The following is a 20,271-nucleotide window of genomic DNA, read 5'->3' as shown; positions in this document are numbered from 1 at the left end:
TTGTAACATTACGTTCTTAAGGTTTTTGAAACGGCTCACTTTCAAAACACCAAGAAACAACTTATTGCCAAAATATTTGCGGGATGTTTTTTTTAAGAGCTTGTGTTGTTTTTAGAAGCATTTAAAACCCAAATGAAAGTATAAAACATGCTAAAAGTGAATTTTGGATAATAAGTCACTTTTAAGTTTAGTATTATTGTTTCTCATTCAGCTGAACCACATCCGGTACAGTTACAATTGAAAGGAGCATAATTGAACAAAAAAAAAAAAACAACTATCATTGATTATAAGTAAACTAAAAATGTGATGAAGACAAATATCTGACTTTTTTTTTGTCACAATTAAGTGTTTTAGAGCGAAACCCCAACAAACTTTAGAGACATGAAGTCTTCATGTATGCCAATAAAAACAGAATAAACACTCTCATCCTCTCCAAACAGTTTGGGAATCAAAACTGTCCCACGCTGATAAAATGATAAAATAAAGGACTTTCCATGAATCACTGAACAACAAAAGCTAGATTTCACCGCTGGCTTCTTGGAGGAACCAAAACCCCAAACAGAAGTGTTTGTCCTTAAACAGAAAACATAAAAATAAACAGAGAAGTTCATTCATAACATTTAAAAATAGTAATGCTTGTTTAAAAAGTCCTGCCAACTAATCAGTAACTTAGCAGATTGTACCTTTAGCAGCAAGTCGTTCTGTTCTTCACTGAGAAATATTTTGTTGTTTGTGGTGCTTTTTATATTGCAAATAGGCCTAAAATGCAAAATGTAAAAAACTACATGGATATTTGATATTTATATGTTATGGTGTCATGTTTTATGAAAACACATAAACATTTTTCCATAAAAAATGTGGTTGTACTTTGCAACATTTGAGGAAATATTGATTTTACTTATTAATACAGATAATTCAACTTTCTTGTGAATTTCACTCAAAAATTTAAATGTTCACAAATTGATCCAATTAGCGGCTCTTTAAAGCTGCAGTATGTAACTTTTTATTTTTTTTAAATATTTGTTTTTTAACAATTTTGTCAAAACTATCACCATATCGAGACAGATAATCTATGAAAAAAATGTAACTCCTCTGTCTGAAGAAATGCACTGTTCCTGACCAAAATCAACCAATCAGAGCCATGAGGAGGGTCTTACCGCTGTCAATCATCCACATATACTCAGCGAGTATATGTGGATAACATCACATATACTCAGCGAGTATATGTGATGTTATTTACTCATCTAAATCATGCCTGGAGTTTTGCTTTGATTCTTTCACGCATGTTAGAGGAATCCTTTAATTTCCATGGCAACCATTCCACTGTTCAAAACGCCAGGGTGGACCTAGCCCCGCCTTCGAAGCATAGCTCCGCCTCAGAGATGCAGTTTCCAAGTTTCACCTCACAGAGCAGCTCCTTCAGACTAGCTCTCAACAATTGGCAAACATCTGCTGATTATAGGAGCTACTTCTCAGTGAACCGCTGATAAAACGTCACTAAAGCGTTAATGTGATGACTTCCTGAAAGCGGAGCTTCAGACAGAGACACAGGCCCAATTTTAATGCAGTCAGGTTTGTTTTAAGTCAGATTTGATCTATACAGCTTTTTTTTTTACAACATACTTCCTCGTGTTATAAAATACTACCCCCTTTATTTTTAAATTACAAAAGATAGTAAAACTTTTCAAGCATATTCCAATAATCTTGGATGATTTTACTGTGAATCCTTTCTGCTCAAGTGGCTCTGGGTAATTTTGATGCTGTGTTGCCTCAGTATCCTGCGGCTCACGTTGCTCAGGGGTCACGCAGTTTGCAGCAGACCACCCTGCTTCGCAAACTCACGCAAGCTGCTGCGGACCACGGCGATAACACTGTTGATTTTGACGCTGTGGGATCAGCCGCGACAATTTTAACCCTCATTTAAGCCGCTGCAGCCAATGGATCCGGGGGGCGGTTAGGGCTCGCTAGGGGAGTTGTCTGCTTACAAGTAAGCCGATTGGGCCGCCTTAAAAAGGGCACACCTCCGCCTTCTGCCGCCGTACAGAAATAGAAAGGTCTGGCAGGAAGAGCAGCTCTAGTAAGGGGGACAAATTAAGACGATTTGCTCGGAGTGAGAGCCGGTTTCATTAGCCGTAGTAACTGTTTACCTTCTCCAGCCGGGCTGACCACCGAGCCGGGGGGTAAATCTGCTGTTTCATTCAGATCCAAACACAATTATTTTCTATAATTCATTCTGAATTGCAGCTTAAATCCACTTGAAGGCTTCCAACTTGTTGATTTTCTAAAGGAATGGCCCTAGACTTCGCCGCTGGATGTGTGGGAGGTGAGGTTGTGTGTTTTTTTTTTTTCCTATCGGTGAGTTAGCATAGCTGGTTAGCATTAGCTTAAGCCTTGCCGGTGATTTTCCATAGCAGGAAGCTCATTCAGCTGGAAAATATAAGGAAAAGCTGCGAGTTTCAAACCTCTTCCGGGTCGACATAATCTTTTATAGCGACAGGGAGTGATGATACTGAAGTGGAAGCTGTGAATTAGCATTTATTTGTTAATTTATTTATTTTGGGGGGCTGGTAGTAACCCGGATGCAACTTTTGGGATCTGCAGCTCAGACGGGGAGTGGTGATTCTCAGCCTGTTTCCCAATATCATGCCAGCACTCTGATCTTTCTGCAGGTTGCACAGAGTTTAATAAACTCATTTCTGTCCTGGGTTGACTGACCATTAGTCATCATCATTACACATTGGGGACTTGCACAATAAAAGGACAAGGGATTGGCTTCTGAAGTATGCAACCAGTTTATCCACATATTTATCTAATATTGGATAAAAAAAGAAAGAAAATTGACTGGAAACGTTTAATTTATTCATTTCAAACATTTAAAAAACAAGTAACCAGAAGGATAAGTGAGAACAGCTCAAATAGTTAGCTTACCACTACTCTTTTGTTTGAAAGTACATGGGAAGGAGTTAACATTTATTATGATTTACCTTCCAGATTATTTCTTATGGTCCAAAACATTGAAATCTTGTATTTTAGTGAAAATTTAGCATTTCAACTTTAAAGTTTGGGACCTTTTGTTCAATAACTTAATTTGAAACAAGTATGCGTAAACAAGAACAAAATAATTGGCTTGCCACTACTTTTTTGTTTGAAACGGAGTAAGAAGAAGTGAAGACTTTTATTATGTTTTAGCTTCCAGATTACTTCCTATGATTCAAAAGATTAAAGTTTTGGGTTTTTAGGGAAAATTATGTAAAAGTTGTCTTTTAACTTTAAAGTTGGACAACTTTAGTTCAATACATTATTATTTTTGGTGTTTAAGAAACTGACAAAAAACTCAAATGCGCAGTAAAAAATACAATATTTTAGTTTTTTCCTGCATCATGTTTCAACATTACAGGGGAGAAAATGGCTGCCAACATGTACTGGTTTAAATTTGCTCTACAAAACTGAAGTATTAAGATAGTAAAGTTGCTTTTTTATCAAGACGGCTTGCAATATTGAAGTAGACAAGCTGTAATGTTTTTTATAGAAAAAAAAGTTACATTTATTTGATGTAGAGCATCTTAAAATGGCACTTAAAAACTATGGCTGCGCTTCTGAAACTGGATTTCGTTTAGATCCCAAAGAAAATCTCTTTGCTTTTGCCTCAAATAACTTTGGATAATTAATTTGTAGATGTTGAATTATAGATGATCAGAGTGGATTCAGATGTCAACGCTGTTGAATGAGAAGCCGAGAAGCAGCTCAACGTTTCAGGATTCATGAAACGGATAATAAGAACTCGATAAAGTGGATGTTTTTTTGCTAAATGTTAACTTAAATGTTGCAATCTGGGAGTCCTGATTCGTTCATTCTTGGTAAACTGGTTTCCACTGAAAAGCAGCAACACAAAGGTTTGGGAAACTTGTCAGCTGTCTGGTTCTTCCCTCAAGGCCGTGCTACCAACATCTGAAAAGAGTTTGGAGGGAGATACGAGGTGCAGGTGGCGCCTTATTAAACAAAATCAACAGTTGATAATAGAAATGCAAATATTTCAGAGTCTATAGAGTCGATTCAGACATTATTTTTAATTGAGAAGCCAGTTTTTGTATTCCAACAGTTTAGAGATCAAATTATGTGACGAGAGGAAAAGACGGTGTGAACAAATAAAACATTTTAAATTCCTTTACTTTGTATTTAAACAAAAATGAGTCAGCTTAGCTGCCTAGTTTTTTTTTTTCTTTCCCAAAATTATACTGAAAATATAATTTCACAAAAAACAAGCAGATTAAAATCGACTTTTGTGTTTTTTAGGTAATGTGCCAATTTAAAATACTTTAATTCCCCCAAAGGCGAATACAATGTTGAGTCGTTTTGGGTGGTGATGCTGTGGACGGGAAGGAGCTCCAGTAGCAGTCAGTATTCCAGAGAATCTGCAGAAGCCTCTGACTGAAGACTGTTCCTGTATGCTGTGCTATTCCAGAGTAACTTGTTCTGGATGAAGCCATGAATTGTTGACGAGCGTTGCTAATCCACATCATTTGTTTTCGCCGCTCCTTTTAAAATCTCTCTGCTTGTTTTGTTTTGTAACAATAGACTTCTCAAGTAGCTTTACAAGATGTTCAACTCCAGTTTGTAGCAAGAAACAATAGAAGGCTGTTTTATAGTAAAATAAAATCAAATCCAGTTTATAACGTAAACTGGTAAAGTTTCCTTGCGGCGACTGTAAGCAACTCACTTAATCAAGGTTTTACAGTTTGTGTTTTGAATTGTATAAATTTCCCAAATGTTCCTGGAAACAATAAATTCTTTATAATCTGGACAGATTAAAATGGTGGAAAGTAGAAATACTTCTCAATCTAGTTATTGGTTCCAAACAAAAAACTTGGTACTAAAGAATCTTATCAAGTATTTTTGTCTAGTTGTATCTTAGTTTTGTCTTATTTTAAATGTTCAAGCTTTTCTAGCTTGTTTTAAGTTAATAATTCCTAATATTGATGATAAAACTGCTAGTTCCATTGGCAGATTATTTAATCTGTTATGTGGGGAAAAAGGTTTTATTACAAGTAAAAAAATCTGTATTTAAAAAAAAAACATTAAAAAATTATTGACTTGAAAAGTTGACATTTCTTGCTGAAAAAATACTTGTAAGTTAGTTTTTTCTTACTTAAAGTGTAATAATATATTTGTAATAGAAACTAGACCAAAAATACTTGGTAAGATTTCGTTTTTGCAGTGCAACGTCTGTTTTTTCAGTGTGTACTAACTCACTTATGATGTTCTATAAATGACCCACTTAGGGTTTTATTAACTTTCTCAGAAATGTTTCAGCGAGTTAAAACCATCCCAGAATTGAGACTCTACGTTTTCCTACAAATTTAAACCTTCCTGTCGATCATAAAGAGTTAGTTTTTACGAATGTTTGGATTTCAAAGTGTGCTTTGGCCCGTAAACGGAGATAATTGCTGTAAAATTGAGTTTTGGGATCATTGACACGAGTCAAGGACAGGCCGCGTTACGACTGACGTCACTGCTTACGGTGCAGCGACCGACTGATAACTCGACACCACAATACCTGTCAGGATTGCAAAGGGAGCAAAAAACAAATGGATTCCACAAATGTATATATAAAAAAATACATTTATAGCTGCAGAAATGTGTGATAAACTTGATTAAATGTCAAAATGAAAACGGATTTGCTTAAAAATGTCACAGTTTGCTGTCATTTGCACAAATATTATCTCCAATCCTAAGAAAAATAATTTGCTTTTTAATTTTTTGTGTCAGAACATGAGATAAATATTAAAAGCAGTTTAAGAATGATTTAAATTAGGGGGGAAAAAAACTATCAAAACCAACCTGTTCAATTTTCTCTTTAAATTTAACTACCAGAATCTTTCAGTAACTGTCTGAAATATTTATTTTACTCTGGAGGGATTTTGAGTCACTATTCTTTGTTTTAATCAGCCACATTGGATGGTTTTCTAGCAACATTTATTTGAAAGTATAGATTTATAATAATCCCAGAGCGAATCTAAGGTGCATACTGGTTTGTTTTGGATCATTTTCCTGCTAAACAACGCAAATATAATTTAAGAGTAAAGTCACAAACTAATGGTGAAACGTTTTCCTTTGGGATTTTCTTCTTGTAACTTTCTTCACTTGGCTTTCACGCTGTTATTCTCTGTGTTTTCAAGACCAGAAATATTTCCAAATTGCTGAATTGGATTTTTTAAAATATGATTTGATAGTTTGGTAGATTCTGTTCGATTGGGCAACAAAATTGCAACATTTATAAAAAAATTTTCAGCTGCTGTGTTTATTGTGTCAAACAAATCAAACAATTTGAGAAACCAGTTCCCCTCCTCGCCTGTGGGGGCGCTGTACCACGAACCACTGAAAAAAACGACATGAGAACATTCAAATAAAGACAGAATTAAACTTCCTCCTTTAACAAATGTAAATAAATTTTTTTTTTTTTTGTAAAAAAAACTACAAGCCATTTCTCCTGCTAGCACCAAGCTAGCTTGCTTTCTGGTTGTCTTTACCCAGAATGCCTTGCCCTGTGGTCCACTTCCTGCTTTTGGAGTTGTTAGCGGTTTAATTACGGATTCACACCTTCCCAAATAAACCGGACTGTTTAGAAAAACAAACTACAGTTCGATTAAATCGGACTAAACGGGGCCGGTGTCGATTCACCGTTAGCCGATGTCAAATTTATTTGTCGCACATTTAAAACTGCAGTTGACAACCATAAAACAAAGATTAAAACACAGATATTAAACAGAAAAGAAGCAGTTATAGTCAAAATTTATTTGTTTTCTGCTTGGATTTACTTGTTGCTATATTTAGTGATTCTTCTGGAAAAGAAAATGTAATCAGGAAGTAAGAAAACTGCAATCGGTGCACAGATATACTCTTGTATATAAAGTTTTATTTATTTTTTTGCAGGTGCTGCTGGTGTTTTGGTCGGCCATCCATTTGATACTGTAAAGGTGGGTGTTTCCTAATACTTTCCTTTGATTTTCTTTCACTCTTGTTAGGCAATAAACATAATTTACATTTTTTAAATAACAGAACATAAACATTTTCGACATAAGGATGAAATTTGTAATCATTTTTTCCATGTATGTTTTATTTTTAGAGCATATTTCACTAAATTGGGGCCAGAAAATCCTCTGACGGGACAATACTTCCTAATCCAACCCAGTTATTCATTTTCTTAAACTACAAAATCCTAAAAAAATTATATTTCCGGTGTGTTTACCTCAGAGAATGTGTGTGAATATTAGCAGCATTTTGCATGAATCCAGTAACTCATAGGATATGTTCACACTGCAGCCTGAAGTGACCCAAATCTGATTTTATTTAATTTTTTTTGTCATTTATTTTTCCAAATTTGACTTTTTGTATTTAAATAAATGACAAGTATACAGAAGATTTACATAGGAATTTTCCTGAGGGCCTTTTCATTAGTAGACTGTTATTGTTTTAACCAATTGTTCCATATCTTAAATAAAATGAGGAAAATGTGGCGCTTTATTGGTAAATTTACATTTATAAATGTAAAATTTAGCAAAACAAATTAGCAAGTTCATTATAAAAAAAACCCATTTAGGATCCTTTCTGGAGAATTTAGAAAAACAGAATAAAACATTTCCCTAACTTAAGTAAAAACACGTCAAAATATGGTTATTAATAAATCTCCTTCCAAAGGTTGGTGCCAAAAGATGCGTCACAGTATCTTTAAATTTGACCGCAGGGTAAATTTTATAAAGAATTTAAATGACAATTCCTTCACATTGTTTACAATGAAAGATTTATGGGGGATCATCCAGCCAGTTCTCCAGTTGATATCCGTCCAAATATGAGACTTGAATGGAACTGCGTAAGACCTGAAATGTCCCGCATGCGCAGTAGAGGGCGCCACGGCGCAGTAACGACCCACGTAGCGAGCATGCGCAGTGCTGAAAAGAAGTGTTTGCGGAAGTAAACATGGATGCTAATAATTTACGATTTTAAAGTTGTTGTCCGACCGGAGTCATCATATTAACAACTCAATCCTCATTACTGTCCGCCATAGTTGTTGTTTTTTCTTTGTTCGCGCGCATCAGGACGCAGAATAGTGACGTTCGTCGAGAATCAATGACGTTCCGGTCGGATGAATGCGACCCGATCAGATACGTAACGGATTTGGAGCCACATATCCAATCAAAAAAAAAAAAAATCCAGTTTGTATTGTTCAGACCGTCATAAAAAAATCGGATTCTGGTCACTTCCGGCTGCAGCGTGAACGTAGCCGTCATAAAATAAATATTTCCGTGCTGGAACAGCGTCCTCTGCTGGCATGGCGAGGAAGCTTCTTCACATGAAGGCGAATGTTAGCGTTGCAGCTTGTTGTAGAGGCTGAATGGATGTTGGTTGTAGTTCTTTTTACACCTTGCTGTTTGATGTCATTTCTCCCTGAGCCGGTGTCTGCTTGGGGCTCGGGGCGGCTGTCTTTAACAGCTACAGTGTCACTGTGTTGTAGATGAGAGAGAGAAATAAACAACCTCTCCACGGAAATGTGACCTAGTAAGTATGGTCCAGGTCTTTCTTTATCTCACCCAATGTCCTGTCTTGAGCTATAGAAATATAAAAGCCAAGAAGGCATTTTTATTTTTTTTCTCCTATTTTTTTGTTTTATTTTTACTCAACGTTTTACTCGGTAATGTTGCACCCCATAAGCATTTTAACCCCTCAAACGAATGATTGTCTGCATATTTCCCTGCTTCGTACACTGAAAAAACACAACCTTACCAAGCATTTTTGGTCTAGTTTCTAGTGCAACTTTAGATTACTAACGCTCTTTAACTATGGAAGTAAATATGTGCCATCAGAATCTGAATAAAAAATGCATCTGAAACTTGAATGTTGTATATTAAAGTACATGTTTGCATTTGCACATGCAAACATGTACAAATAATGACACTGAATTTTATTTTTAAATTAAAAAAGTAAGCACAAATATACAACATTCAAGTTTCAGATGCGTTTTTTATTTAAATTCTGATGGCACATATTTACTTCCATATTTAACACTTTCTAAATCATTAATAACTCTTAATATATACTAAAAATTAAGCTTACAAATGATTATTGTGCTTACAAAATAGTCTGAAACATTTAGTGTAATAAAATAGGAGAGACAAGAAACTAGTAGGTTTTATTACCTTCACAATTAATGCATAATAAACAGTTATTAATGATTTAGAAAGTGTTTAGAGATGAATTAATAACATCTATAAGGGGAGCCTTATGGAAAAGTGGTACCTTAGTACACTTAAAACATGAAAACTAAGTTATAAGTAAGTTTTCAGTAAAATACTGAAGCTAGTTGTAAGTAAATAATTTAATATTGACGGAAAAAGTACTGGTTAAATTGGCAAATTATTTCACTTAAAACATTGAGGAAAACAATATAAATAAAATAATCTGCCGATGGAACAAGTACTTTTTCTGCAATTTTAAAGAGTTATTTACTGAAAAGTTACAATTTCTTATTTCAAGTGTACTAAGATATTTGCACTATAAAAAAGACCAAAATTACTTGGTAAGATTTTGTGATTTTTGCAGTGATTTATAGTCACTGTGCTCTTTGTGTCTTTCAAACGCTCCGCTAACGTTAGCGCTGTCGTCCCCAGGTGCGGCTTCAGGTTCAAAATGTGGACAAACCTCTTTACCGCGGCACATTTCACTGCTTTCAGTCGATCGTGCGCCAAGAATCGGTAAGTGTCGCCTTCCCTGTTATCCTACTCTGGTTTTAAGTGTCAAGTTTCAGCTCCATCTGCGATTACATGCATCAGCCCCACCTTACAGAGTCGAGTGTCTTCCAGCTGGGATCAGGGAGCTAAATAAGGCTTTGGACTTTTGTGCTATTCGTGGCGTATGCTTGGTCTCATCGCTTTCACACATGGTGGAATTATGATTGTCGTTTCACTTCTAGTGCGTTCCAAACTTAGAAACTCGGTTGCATTTAGTTGGAGTCATGATTGTAAGTTAATGCAGCAGAATATTTAAAAAATCTTTAAAGAATTTAAATTGGCATAGATGTTCCCAGGAGCCTGCTTGTTTGAAAAATTCAAGATGGTTGCAATTGGAAATTTATTTTTGAGCTACATTTGCTAATATTTATATTTTAGTGTCAATTAAGGCATGATTGGACAATAAAAGTATTTACTGAGATTTTTTTCTGATTTTTCTCTAGATGTTTGCACTAAAATAGCCAATTAGATGAACGTGTTTGTCAAATTATAGTCTGCACTGCACCATGGAAACCATGTATATTTTTTGGTGGACATACTTCAAAATGGCTGCCATGGTTGTAATGGAGAATAAATGTTTGCACAAAAATCTGCAGTAGTTATTGTCAGTAGGAAGCTAGCTACCACCAATTATTAGCAAACTCAGTAGCTAGCTACTGGTAGCTAATGCTACTATTAGCTACCACCAATGTCGTAGAACAAAAAATAGTAAAATCTAATGAACTGTCAAACTCAAAAAGTAGTGGAATCTAACGCAAAGCACAAAAAACATTCCTATAAACTAACTCCAAACTGCTAAACATTCAAATTTATCAGGGAATAATGCAAACTGTTGAGATGTCTTCATCTGTTGCACGTCTTCGTCTCGTTTTACGTTTCTTTTATAAACCCAGGCGAAAGAAAACCTCTTTGTTTGTCCTGTGTACAGATGCTCGGTCTGTATAAAGGCATCGGTTCTCCAATGATGGGGCTGACGTTCATCAACGCCATCGTCTTCGGCGTCCAAGGCAACGCCATGCGGAAGCTCGGCCGCGACACGCCCCTCCACCAGTTCCTGGCGGGCGCCGCCGCCGGAGCCATCCAGTGCGTCATCTGCTGCCCGATGGAGCTGGCGAAGACGCGCATGCAGATGCAGGGAACCGGTGAGAAGAAGTCCAAGAAGAAGATGTACAAGAACTCCCTGGACTGCCTGGTGAGAATCTACAGGAAGGAAGGGTTCCGGGGTATCAACCGCGGCATGGTGACCACGCTGCTGCGCGAGACGCCTGGCTTCGGCGTGTACTTCCTGGCGTACGACGTGCTGACGCGTTCGCTGGGCTGCGAGCCGGAGGACCCGTACATGATCCCGAAGCTGCTGTTCGCCGGCGGGATGTCGGGCATCGCCTCCTGGCTCTCCACATACCCGGTGGACGTCATCAAGTCGCGGCTGCAGGCCGACGGCGTCGGCGGCGTCAACAAGTACGGCAGCATCGCGGACTGCGTCAGGCAGAGCTTACAGAAGGAGGGGTACAGGGTGTTCACGCGCGGCCTCACGTCCACGCTGCTGCGCGCGTTCCCGGTCAACGCCACCACCTTCGCCACTGTGACTCTGTTTTTAATGTACATGCGACGGGAGGAGGAATGCAGCATGCAGAACACTGAGCCGCCCGCCGTGCAGCTGCAGCCGCAGCCGACCAGCATGTAAGGCGCAGGTTAGCTGATGCGCACCTCTCCATCCGTCTGTGGTATTTAAAAACTTTTTTTTTTAACTAAAAGCTGAATTTGTGTGTATATATGGCTTCTTTTCTCACCCATGCTTTTGTACAATAGTTATATTAGGAACAGTATCGTAAGGGTGCACCGATTGCAGTTTTCAGGCCGATTACAGATCTTTAAATAAGAAACATACATTGGTTCTGCAGTCATGTTAACGGTTAGCATTACTTTCTGCTAATTTCATGTGTTTAGCTATTTGGAGTTAGTTTCTGTCAGTGCTCTGTATCTTTTAAAAAAAAGCCGATTCTGATATTGGACGATACTGTTTGTTTTTTTTTGTTTTTTGTTTTGTTTGAAATGTTGGTAAATGTATCAGTTTGTAACAGTGAGGTGACTAATGTTAACTGCAACCGTGCAGTTGAAATAAGATCGGCTTTACATGCAAGTATCGGCCGATCACCCAAAATAAATCGGTGCACCCCTACTGTATCGTTACTGTAATTGTTACAAACAAGTTTAAAAACTATAATGCTGTTTAGTAAGGATGCATCAATATGAAAATATGAGCCAATAACCATATTTGATGTTAATATTTACAGATATTATCTATATTTTCCACTTTTGCAACACATTTGGGGTGAAAAATGAATATATATTGTTCATATCTGACAAATATTGTCCGATACCGATGTTAGTTCCTATACTTATCGTGCATCCCGACTATCTAGGTCAGATAGTGACTGCATGCGTGTAAATCGGTGCAGTTATTCTGGTCATTTTTTATGATATTAACTTATCAAAGCTATCATGATTATCTGGCATCTTGCAATAACGGAGAATAGTTTACAAAAACGTTCCCAAAGTATTTTTAACAGGTCGGCTGGCTTTGTGTGACTTTAACCTCCTTGTAGTGTTGCATAAATACATTTTTGGATATTTTCTGATAAAATCAAACGTAAGTTTGCGTTTTAAAGAAGCACCTTATATAACCACATGAATGGTTGAAGCTAAGGCGAAATGTTTATTTTGTTTTTTTTGCAGTAACTACTAAAAACACTGAATGCTGTGTTGAGTAGGGTTGGAAGAAATAAACTGTTAGCAGAAGTCACTTTGTCCACAAGGGGGCAGCAGCAGACCAGCTACGTTCACCTATTTGCATCAATAGCTGCTCTTTTTATATAACTGCATATTTTACTGAATAGCATGGATTAAACTGGATGAATGTTGAGACTTAAGAGCTTAAATGTGGGTTAAATTTCCCAATAATCATGCAGAAACGAGTAATACCCCTGTATGTAGATGGTGCGTGTTGTGTTGGACATGATGTACATTAATGTGAAAGTGCTGCTGATTGTTGTTGAGGCTTTAGAATGACTTGTAAATCTGTTTTGTAATTTTTTTTTGCCTTTTTTTCTAAGTTGGAAGGACTGCTTTAGCTGTCGAATGCTGCTTTGTATCCTGTGCTTGACTCTGTACGATACTTTGCACCAAAGTAGCCATTCAAATGTAGATCTTAAAAAAAAAACATAATAAAGATTTGTTTTCTAAGACGGTTTGCACAAGTGTTAATTGTGGAGAATTAAAGCAGCTTGACGTCAGTAGATGCTGACCTCTAGCGGTGAAAAGCAATATTACAAGTATAAAAATGCAAATCAGAAAAAATAAACTTTATTTATGGTACTTTTATGCACATTATTTGACAAAAGTGTGCTTTAGATTTCTTGATTGGGATCTTAGCAGATGAGAATAAAAACAAACATCTACATTAATGTGGAGGTTTGTTCCTTTTTAACTCTGGGGTGTCCAAAGTAAGGTCCGGGGGCCATTTGTGGCCCTTAAAATTATTTTGTTCGGCCCTAACCACAACACAAGAATGATGGAAAACAATTTTTAAAAATGTGTTTTTCTTTTAATGAGGCAACAATCCGAAGTCCTATTTTAAGTTCTGGATCTTTAATGAATGTTGAGTCCTGCCAGTAGATAAAATTAAACAGCTTTGGATCCTGGGACTAAAAGTTTGGACACCCCTGGTTTACTTGTGCAAAAGATGAGGCGTTTCTCTCACTGAGGAATTTCAACAAAGTTACACAGTAACTGGAATCAGCAAATCGGGGAACAAAAGTGCAATAATTCAACAATAATCAGCTATTAAATGTAAACGAAACTTAAATTCATGATGCATTTAAATTTTAATGGATGTATTTCCGTTTTTTATTTTAAATATCCTATGCAGGTTTTTATTTTCTGAATATTTATTAAATTGTTGCACTTCTGAACCTCTATTTTTGCGAAAGCGGCTGAATAGATTGACGTCAGGTTACGCGTCTCCTTCGGGGCTCTAGCAGATTTTTCCAGCTTTGGGTGTTTTGGTGAAGAGGGCGGAGTCACAGGAGCGACGCAGGAAGCGGTAGATCTCCTCGGCTCTGGATCGGCTCATGCAGCCGCCTTTCTGGATCGACTCGACGGAGCTGGAAGAAAAAACGAGGAGAAAATACAGAATTACGACGCATTTATGAGTTTTCCAGATTCTCTACCGACTCGATTATAAAAGATTGATTCACAGGTTGATGAATAAATGGATGGATGAGGGATAAACTGTTGCATGGATAGAAGGATGAGAAGACGGATGAATAAGGGGACAGAAGAACGGAGGAATAACTGAACTGATGGATGGATGTAGGTGTGGATAAGAGAAGGAGGTGAACACCTACACCAAAAAATGAATGGATGAAATGATGGATGGATGAGAGAATAAATGGTCAAAAGGAAGGATGGACGAATAAGCAGAGAGATTAATGGATGAACGGACTGATGAACAGAAGTATGGACGAATAGAGATGAATAGAGGGATAAACTGATAGATGATCCATTTAAAGGGACGGTGCTGCTCCCTCACAGCCGGACCCGTCCTGGTTCTGTCAGAACTTTTACCTGTTCATCAGCTGTGCGACGCTGCTAAAGTTGTGCAGCAGGTTGAGAGCGTGAACATGGCTGACCGAAGGCAGACTCAGGTACATCTGCAACGCCTCCTCCCTGCGCTGACCTTTGACCTTCAGGGGCACCGCGATGCCCTGACCTTTACGGCACTCCAGCTTGGCCAGGTCCGCCAACAACCCGGCGCTCTCCTCGGCGCCGTCGCTCCACAGCAGGCGAACCCCGGCCCGGACCAGGGCCACTAGAGTGTTGTCATAGTAACGGGTTCGCTGGAAAGGGCGGGAAACTTCACCTGCGTCGTAAACAAAAACGGTCAGGCTTGTTTGTTACTTTTATAAAAAAAAAAAGTTTTTCACATGTGTTGTGGTCTGCAGTCAGAAACAGCCAATCAGAGCTAGGGGGAGGGGCTTAGCGTTGTCAATAATCCTCATGTATGCTCCAGCTAGTTCACAACTTACCCTGCCACAAATGCTAATGCTAGTTAGCACAGCCACCGATGAACAGCCTTCCTGTAACTGCAAGTTGTTTCTCCGCCATTTGGACAGCGCGTACACGAGCATGATTGACAGTGTTAATACCTTCCATCTGGCTCTTAGTTATTTTTTATCAAGAGGAGGTAATCAATTTTTTCACATTTATCTGTCTCCATACCATACATACCATATGGTGGAAATTTTAACAAATATGCAAAAACATTTTTTAAAAATAACTATAGCTTTTCTTGTAAAAGTAACTTTCACAAAGATCTATTTTTCATATATTTGTTAAAACTGTCAGCATATCACAACATGGTGACAGTTTTAACTAATATGTAAAAAACAAACATTGTTATAAAAGTTACACACTGCAGCTTTAAATCAGGCCGTAAATCTTTAAAACCCACCCTGCTTGGACCGATCCTTCTCCACTACCAGACACACTCGTTCAAACAACCCCTGCATGTTGCGCAATCTCTCCGCCAGTCGCTTCCGGTTCTGCATCGCAGCCAAATCCGATTGGCTCTGCCTCATCACCGCCATGCGGTTGCTCACGATGAAGTAGTTGCTGTCCAGCGAGCAGACGTGGACGTCAGCCCCGTGGCGCTGACGCAGACTCATCACCAGCTCCACCATGCCGCCGGTGCAGCGGCTGTCCACCAGGATGCTGACCGACCCGGAGAGAGGCGGCGGCGGCGGCTCGGTCACCGCAGGTACCGGATCCTGAGGGGCGGATCCCTGAGCCGCTGAGGACGCGGAAGGACGTCCCTACAAAGTTAGGGTGAGAGGTCACAAGCTGTGCGCAAATTTTTGTCGATGTTAAACAAAAACTTTTTCGCAACTGCTGCGTTTCCATTACATAAGATGTTAAAATCACACGTGAATAAGTTCGTTCTCGCGATACGTCACTAAAAAACAATGCAGCGACGGGTGACGCATTAATATCGAAGTTACGCCCATAATCAGTAATCAGAGACGTGGTGTCAAACCCCTTATAATTGGGAGCGACTACATATGAGGCATTTTGGGGAAATTGTATTTGCCAATTTTACAGAAAAGTGATGAATTCAACATATTTAAATGGCACACAACTTTCTATAAACTGTACACACAATCCGGAAAAAACTAAACAAACCATCATCCTCTTACTACTTCCACTACTTCCTGTCGTCTTCTTTGTTGTTTCCGCCAGTAGTAACATCCGTTGTTGATCACGTGAATCAAACTTTTTTATTATCATTAATATTAACATCTACAATCAACCTCAAAAAGATACCATACTTTGTTTTCACAACACATACAGAAAAAACAAACAAAACTAAAAAAATAAGAGAAAAAGTAACACAAACAACCCAAAATAAATCGAGACTTTAGCAGAGCAACTTTTAATATACGACATAAAAGAAATATATAAAAACAAATAAAATTCAATGTTAAAGTGCAAATGTTTTCAAAAAAGAAGTTGAGTTAAAAGCATGCGACTTGGCAAAAGTGTTTTCAGTACAGTTTTGCAAAAATAAATCTGTTGTTGCGGCTGGAAAAAAAAACCTTGTTCTAGCACAAAAACGGGAGTTTTTTTCCAAAACTGTTCTTTCTACTAAGCAAACTTGTTTTCGCAGTTTTATAGTGAATGGAAACGCAGCTTTTGTCTCTCTTAATAATTGTGGAGTTTCTTTACTGTTATTAAAGTCGGCTCTTGCTCTGCGAAGTCGAGCTCATCCGAGAGCAGATGTTGATTCTCTAACCTCTGACGACACCTGCAGGAAAAACAGAAAATTATCAGGGCTGGGCAATAAATCAATAACATATATCGCATTAGACACATAATATCATTAGAAAACAAGTTAAATAATAATTTAAGTGAAGTCTGATCCAAAATGGGTAAAGGAAGGACTTTAGTTGCTCCTGACTCACTCATTTTTTTGGTTACCTTGCAAACAACTTGTTGACAAACTTTCTAGAAACGTTCTTGTTGTTCTTGCTTTGAGTTTGTATCTCCATAAGCCTGTTGCAATAACAAATATTGCTGGATGATAAATTGTCCCAGACGTTATTGTGAAGAAGCTGGTCAGACTTTTGGTAGAAAGGGAGAAGAATGATAAATAACGCAAATGGAAGTGATTGAGTTTGTTTTAATTCATCTTATACTTGATTTAAAAATAAAACTTTCTCTAAGGGGAAGGCATCAGTGGAATATTTGATTCAATTCAACAATACTTAATTGATCAAAAGGGAAATTAAATGTTGCTCTAACTAATATTAATTGAAATTCTTCAGTGTTGTTGTAGATGGTGACGGCTGTTGGAGGACAGATCTCTTGTAGCAGTCCGTATTACAGCAAATCTGAAGACGACTCTGACTGAAGATACTGTGTTTTCCCAAGACAGTCTCCTGAAGAGGACGGTCAGTATGTAATCCAGCTACTTACCTCTCATGTTGCTGCTCTTCACTCCGTTCTTTACTCGATAATGAGACTTTAGATGCTACGCTAGCATAAGCAGAGGACGCTGTTTTCTGCCCGCTGGGACCTGGATTCTGATTTTTGCCCACTTCCTCAGTCTCCTCTTCGCTGGACTCGTTCAGGCAGATGACCCGCGAGCGTTTGGTTCTGGTTCTTTGCTCTGCAGCGGGCTGAGTTCTGGCGTTGGTTTCGAGTTCTGCTCTGGCTTTGTGCAGGAAAACGCGCCGTCTGGTTGCGTACTGCCGTCTCCCGTCAATGAGCGACACGTCGGGCAGAAGTTCGACGTCTTCAGGCTCTTCCTCATTACTCTCCTCCTCTTCTTCATCACTGCCAACCACAAAGCTGTCCTCTGCGTACGTCTCATCCATCTCAGGCACCTGCCAACAAAAGGTCCCTGTTTGTGTTTTCCAGGCATTTTGTAGCACAATTAAGTAAGATTGTAACCTTCAACACACAATCTTACCAAGTATTTTTAGTCTTGTTTCTAGTGCAAATATCTTACTACACTTAAATTAAGACAAAACTAACTTAAAAGTAACTTGTCAACAAGGAACAATAGCTTGTTTTAAGTACTTAATACATTTAATATCGATGAAAAAGTACTTGTTCCATAAGCAAATTATTTTACTTATAACAATGGGAAATTGTCTTATTATAAATAAATTTATGTGCCAAAAGAATTAGTACTTTTTCATCAATATTAAGGAATTATTTACTTAAAACAAGCTATTATACTTTGTTGAAAAGATACTTGTAAGTTAGTTTTGTCTTATTTCATGCATAATAAGATATTTGGATTAGAAACAAGAATAAAAACACTTGGTGAGATTTAGCGTTTTTGCAGCGTATGACTTTAAAAAGAAATTTGACTAATTTGATGACTTGAAATTGGGCCTCTGTCTCTTTAAGAACTCCCACTTCTTTCTGAAACACACCTGAATGGTTGCCATGGCGATTAAAGGATTTCTCAATCATGGATGAAAGAGTGAAAGAAACACTTCAGGTATGTTTTTAATGAGGGAATAACATAATAACACGATGTAACGCTCAAACAAGTCAATTTTACATATTAGTGCCTTTTTAAAATAAAAGTAGAGAGTAAAACATGAAATACCTGAGAAAAAATATCCATGTTTTGATGGTTTTTATAGGACATTTTGAATTTTCCCCGGACTGCAGGGCTTCTCACAGACTTCAGGTAAACTCCACGCATCTCCGAGTCTGATGTGGAGCAGAACAGAACCAGAGTGAGTTCAACAGAACCTATTGAGATCTGAGCAACGCGCTGAAGGCCGAGCAGGTCACCGACCGTTCAGTCCCTGGGAAAGGTGCATGTTGTCCACAACGAAGCCTTCCAGGGACCGATTCAGATCTGCGCCGTCCTCTTCGTCAGACGAAACATCCGCTCCCTCTTCATCTTCTGACAGCTCCGCCTCTTCATCCAGAAACTGACGCGCTTTCTGACCTCTGGGGTTCTGATGCAGAGCAACAGCAACTAAATCTGAATTTAATGGAACGGTGCAGCTGACATGAAGCAAACATGTTAAAGCTAATTAAGAAGACCAGAGGAAACGCACACCTGTGACTCTGCTGGTGTCACCATACGGGGGTAAAGTACCCAAAAATTGTACTCAGGTGAGAGTAGCACTACTTCAACATAGTGTTAATATTTAACAATTACATAATCAGACTGACCGAAGTATAAAGCTAAATGGAAATGTCAGTATTTTAAGAACAAAAATGACAATAATCCATGTAAGTAACAAAAAACAATAATAAAAATCAGTTTCTTTCAATAAAAAACTTTACCAAAACCTACAGGTGTGATTCTGTGTCTGGTGCATTTTTGGTTAAATTATGTTTGTTTTGCATTCAGTGGGTAGAAAATCCAGAGATTTTACTCAAGTAAGAGTAGAAAAACTTCATAATAAAATTACTTAAGTAAAAATGAAAAGTACAGCATAGTACAAAAACTCCTAAAAGTAATTTTTTCAAAAAAGTTACTTAAGGTAATTTTTTCAATGCAAGTCGACTCTGGGTGTCACTGAGCTTCTTAACATGGAAATCTAGAAGCTAATCAGTTAGCTTCACCTCACTGCCCTGCAGGCCCATCTGTTGCCGTACTGACCTTGTTGCTGGGCTGCTGGATTTGTTGCCTCTTGTCTCCAGTTGTTGTTTTTCTCTGCATGAAGATGGAGCAGTTCTGGAAATCATCATCCGAAAAATCTCCGGCTTGAGTTTCGTCAGTCTGGATGACAGAAGATTAGACGTTATTAATGATGTCTCATTTACAGAAATGATACTTGTACATGTTTTTTTACCCCCAATTTATGTGAATTGATTTTGGCCTGCTCTCCATGCTGAGAAGCAAAGCAGCTTTCAGGGTTTACCCCAATGTAATATAAGCCTGGCGGTACACCAGGCTTTACTTGTGCCCCTACCAGGCTTAGCATTATTTAAGTTTTTTTAAACTTGCATTTTTTAAGACTTTATAGTTGGTGTTCAGATATTAATCTTCCAATAACACATAATTATCGAGTGATATTTTCAAATTTCCTGTCAACTTTAAACATGTTTCAACTTAAAAACATGGCGGGCCGCTGGATGAATGACTGCCGAGCGCCTCAACCAACGGGCATAGCAAGTTTTCTGGGGGAAACCATGGTAGTATTAATAAAATTAAAATTGTTTGTTATTGAGCAGATAAAAAAATGCTTGTTTTAAAAATGTTGTTCCCCTGGAATGGCAGACTGGTCTTCGAAGTACTTCGCCCACCGGCCCACAACGTCCTGAGTTGAGGTCAGCGGCGCACCATCCCCACTATAAACTGTTGGTGCTGCACTGCTTCCCCCTCCTGAGATGCCGGATGGTGGACCAGAATCGCCTCGAAGCCGTACGGAAGTCTGTCTCCATGGCCTCTCCA

General features: G+C 38.2%; 2 protein-coding genes and 1 long non-coding RNA gene across 5 annotated transcripts in view; 2 read left to right on the top strand and 1 right to left on the bottom strand.

The window, feature by feature from the left end:
- Positions 1-1,765: 1,765 nt before the first annotated feature.
- On the top strand, positions 1,766-13,025 carry slc25a29l (solute carrier family 25 member 29-like). 2 transcript variants are annotated; one of them, XM_008399924.2, is made up of 4 exons: positions 1,766-2,323; positions 6,931-6,974; positions 9,663-9,746; positions 10,711-13,025. In XM_008399924.2, the coding sequence occupies exons 1-4, from the start codon at positions 2,290-2,292 to the stop codon at positions 11,464-11,466; spliced, it is 918 nt and encodes a 305-aa protein (XP_008398146.1). In that variant the 5' UTR covers positions 1,766-2,289; the 3' UTR covers positions 11,467-13,025. The 2 variants fall into 2 exon arrangements, with proteins under 2 accessions (XP_008398146.1, XP_008398148.1); XM_008399926.2 differs by having other exon boundaries at positions 1,768-2,323; positions 6,931-8,553.
- fancm (FA complementation group M) overlaps positions 12,835-20,271 on the bottom strand; it is a 49,780-nt gene continuing 42,343 nt past the window's right edge. For both annotated transcript variants that reach the window (XM_008399922.2, XM_008399923.2), the window contains exons 17-24: positions 19,477-19,596; positions 18,658-18,823; positions 18,463-18,569; positions 17,316-17,725; positions 16,566-16,644; positions 15,295-15,655; positions 14,409-14,703; positions 12,835-13,945 (exon numbers count right to left, since the gene is read on the bottom strand). In XM_008399922.2, the coding sequence (XP_008398144.1) occupies positions 13,816-13,945; positions 14,409-14,703; positions 15,295-15,655; positions 16,566-16,644; positions 17,316-17,725; positions 18,463-18,569; positions 18,658-18,823; positions 19,477-19,596 (1,668 nt within the window). In that variant the 3' untranslated portion in view covers positions 12,835-13,815. The remainder of the gene's footprint in view (positions 13,946-14,408; positions 14,704-15,294; positions 15,656-16,565; positions 16,645-17,315; positions 17,726-18,462; positions 18,570-18,657; positions 18,824-19,476; positions 19,597-20,271) is intronic.
- Positions 17,641-18,604, top strand: LOC103458840 (uncharacterized). The gene is made up of 3 exons (XR_532630.2): positions 17,641-17,738; positions 18,258-18,351; positions 18,528-18,604. It is a non-coding gene; the product is annotated as an uncharacterized LOC103458840 (long non-coding RNA).

This window comes from Poecilia reticulata, linkage group LG22 (assembly GCF_000633615.1).
Source record: "Poecilia reticulata strain Guanapo linkage group LG22, Guppy_female_1.0+MT, whole genome shotgun sequence".
NCBI classification, from domain to species: domain Eukaryota; kingdom Metazoa; phylum Chordata; class Actinopteri; order Cyprinodontiformes; family Poeciliidae; genus Poecilia; species Poecilia reticulata.
This window is presented reverse-complemented; position numbering and strand designations above follow the sequence as displayed.

What these genes read in the sequence shown, in the direction of transcription:
- slc25a29l (XM_008399924.2), top strand. Translation starts at nt 2,290, where the DNA reads ATGGCCCTAGACTTCGCCGCTGGATGTGTGGGAG. An exon ending in CGCCGCTGGATGTGTGGGAG is followed by an intron (nt 2,324 to 6,930) that starts GTGAGGTTGTGT and finishes ATTTTTTTGCAG; the next exon opens with GTGCTGCTGGTGTTTTGGTC. An exon ending in CGATCGTGCGCCAAGAATCG is followed by an intron (nt 9,747 to 10,710) that starts GTAAGTGTCGCC and finishes TCCTGTGTACAG; the next exon opens with ATGCTCGGTCTGTATAAAGG.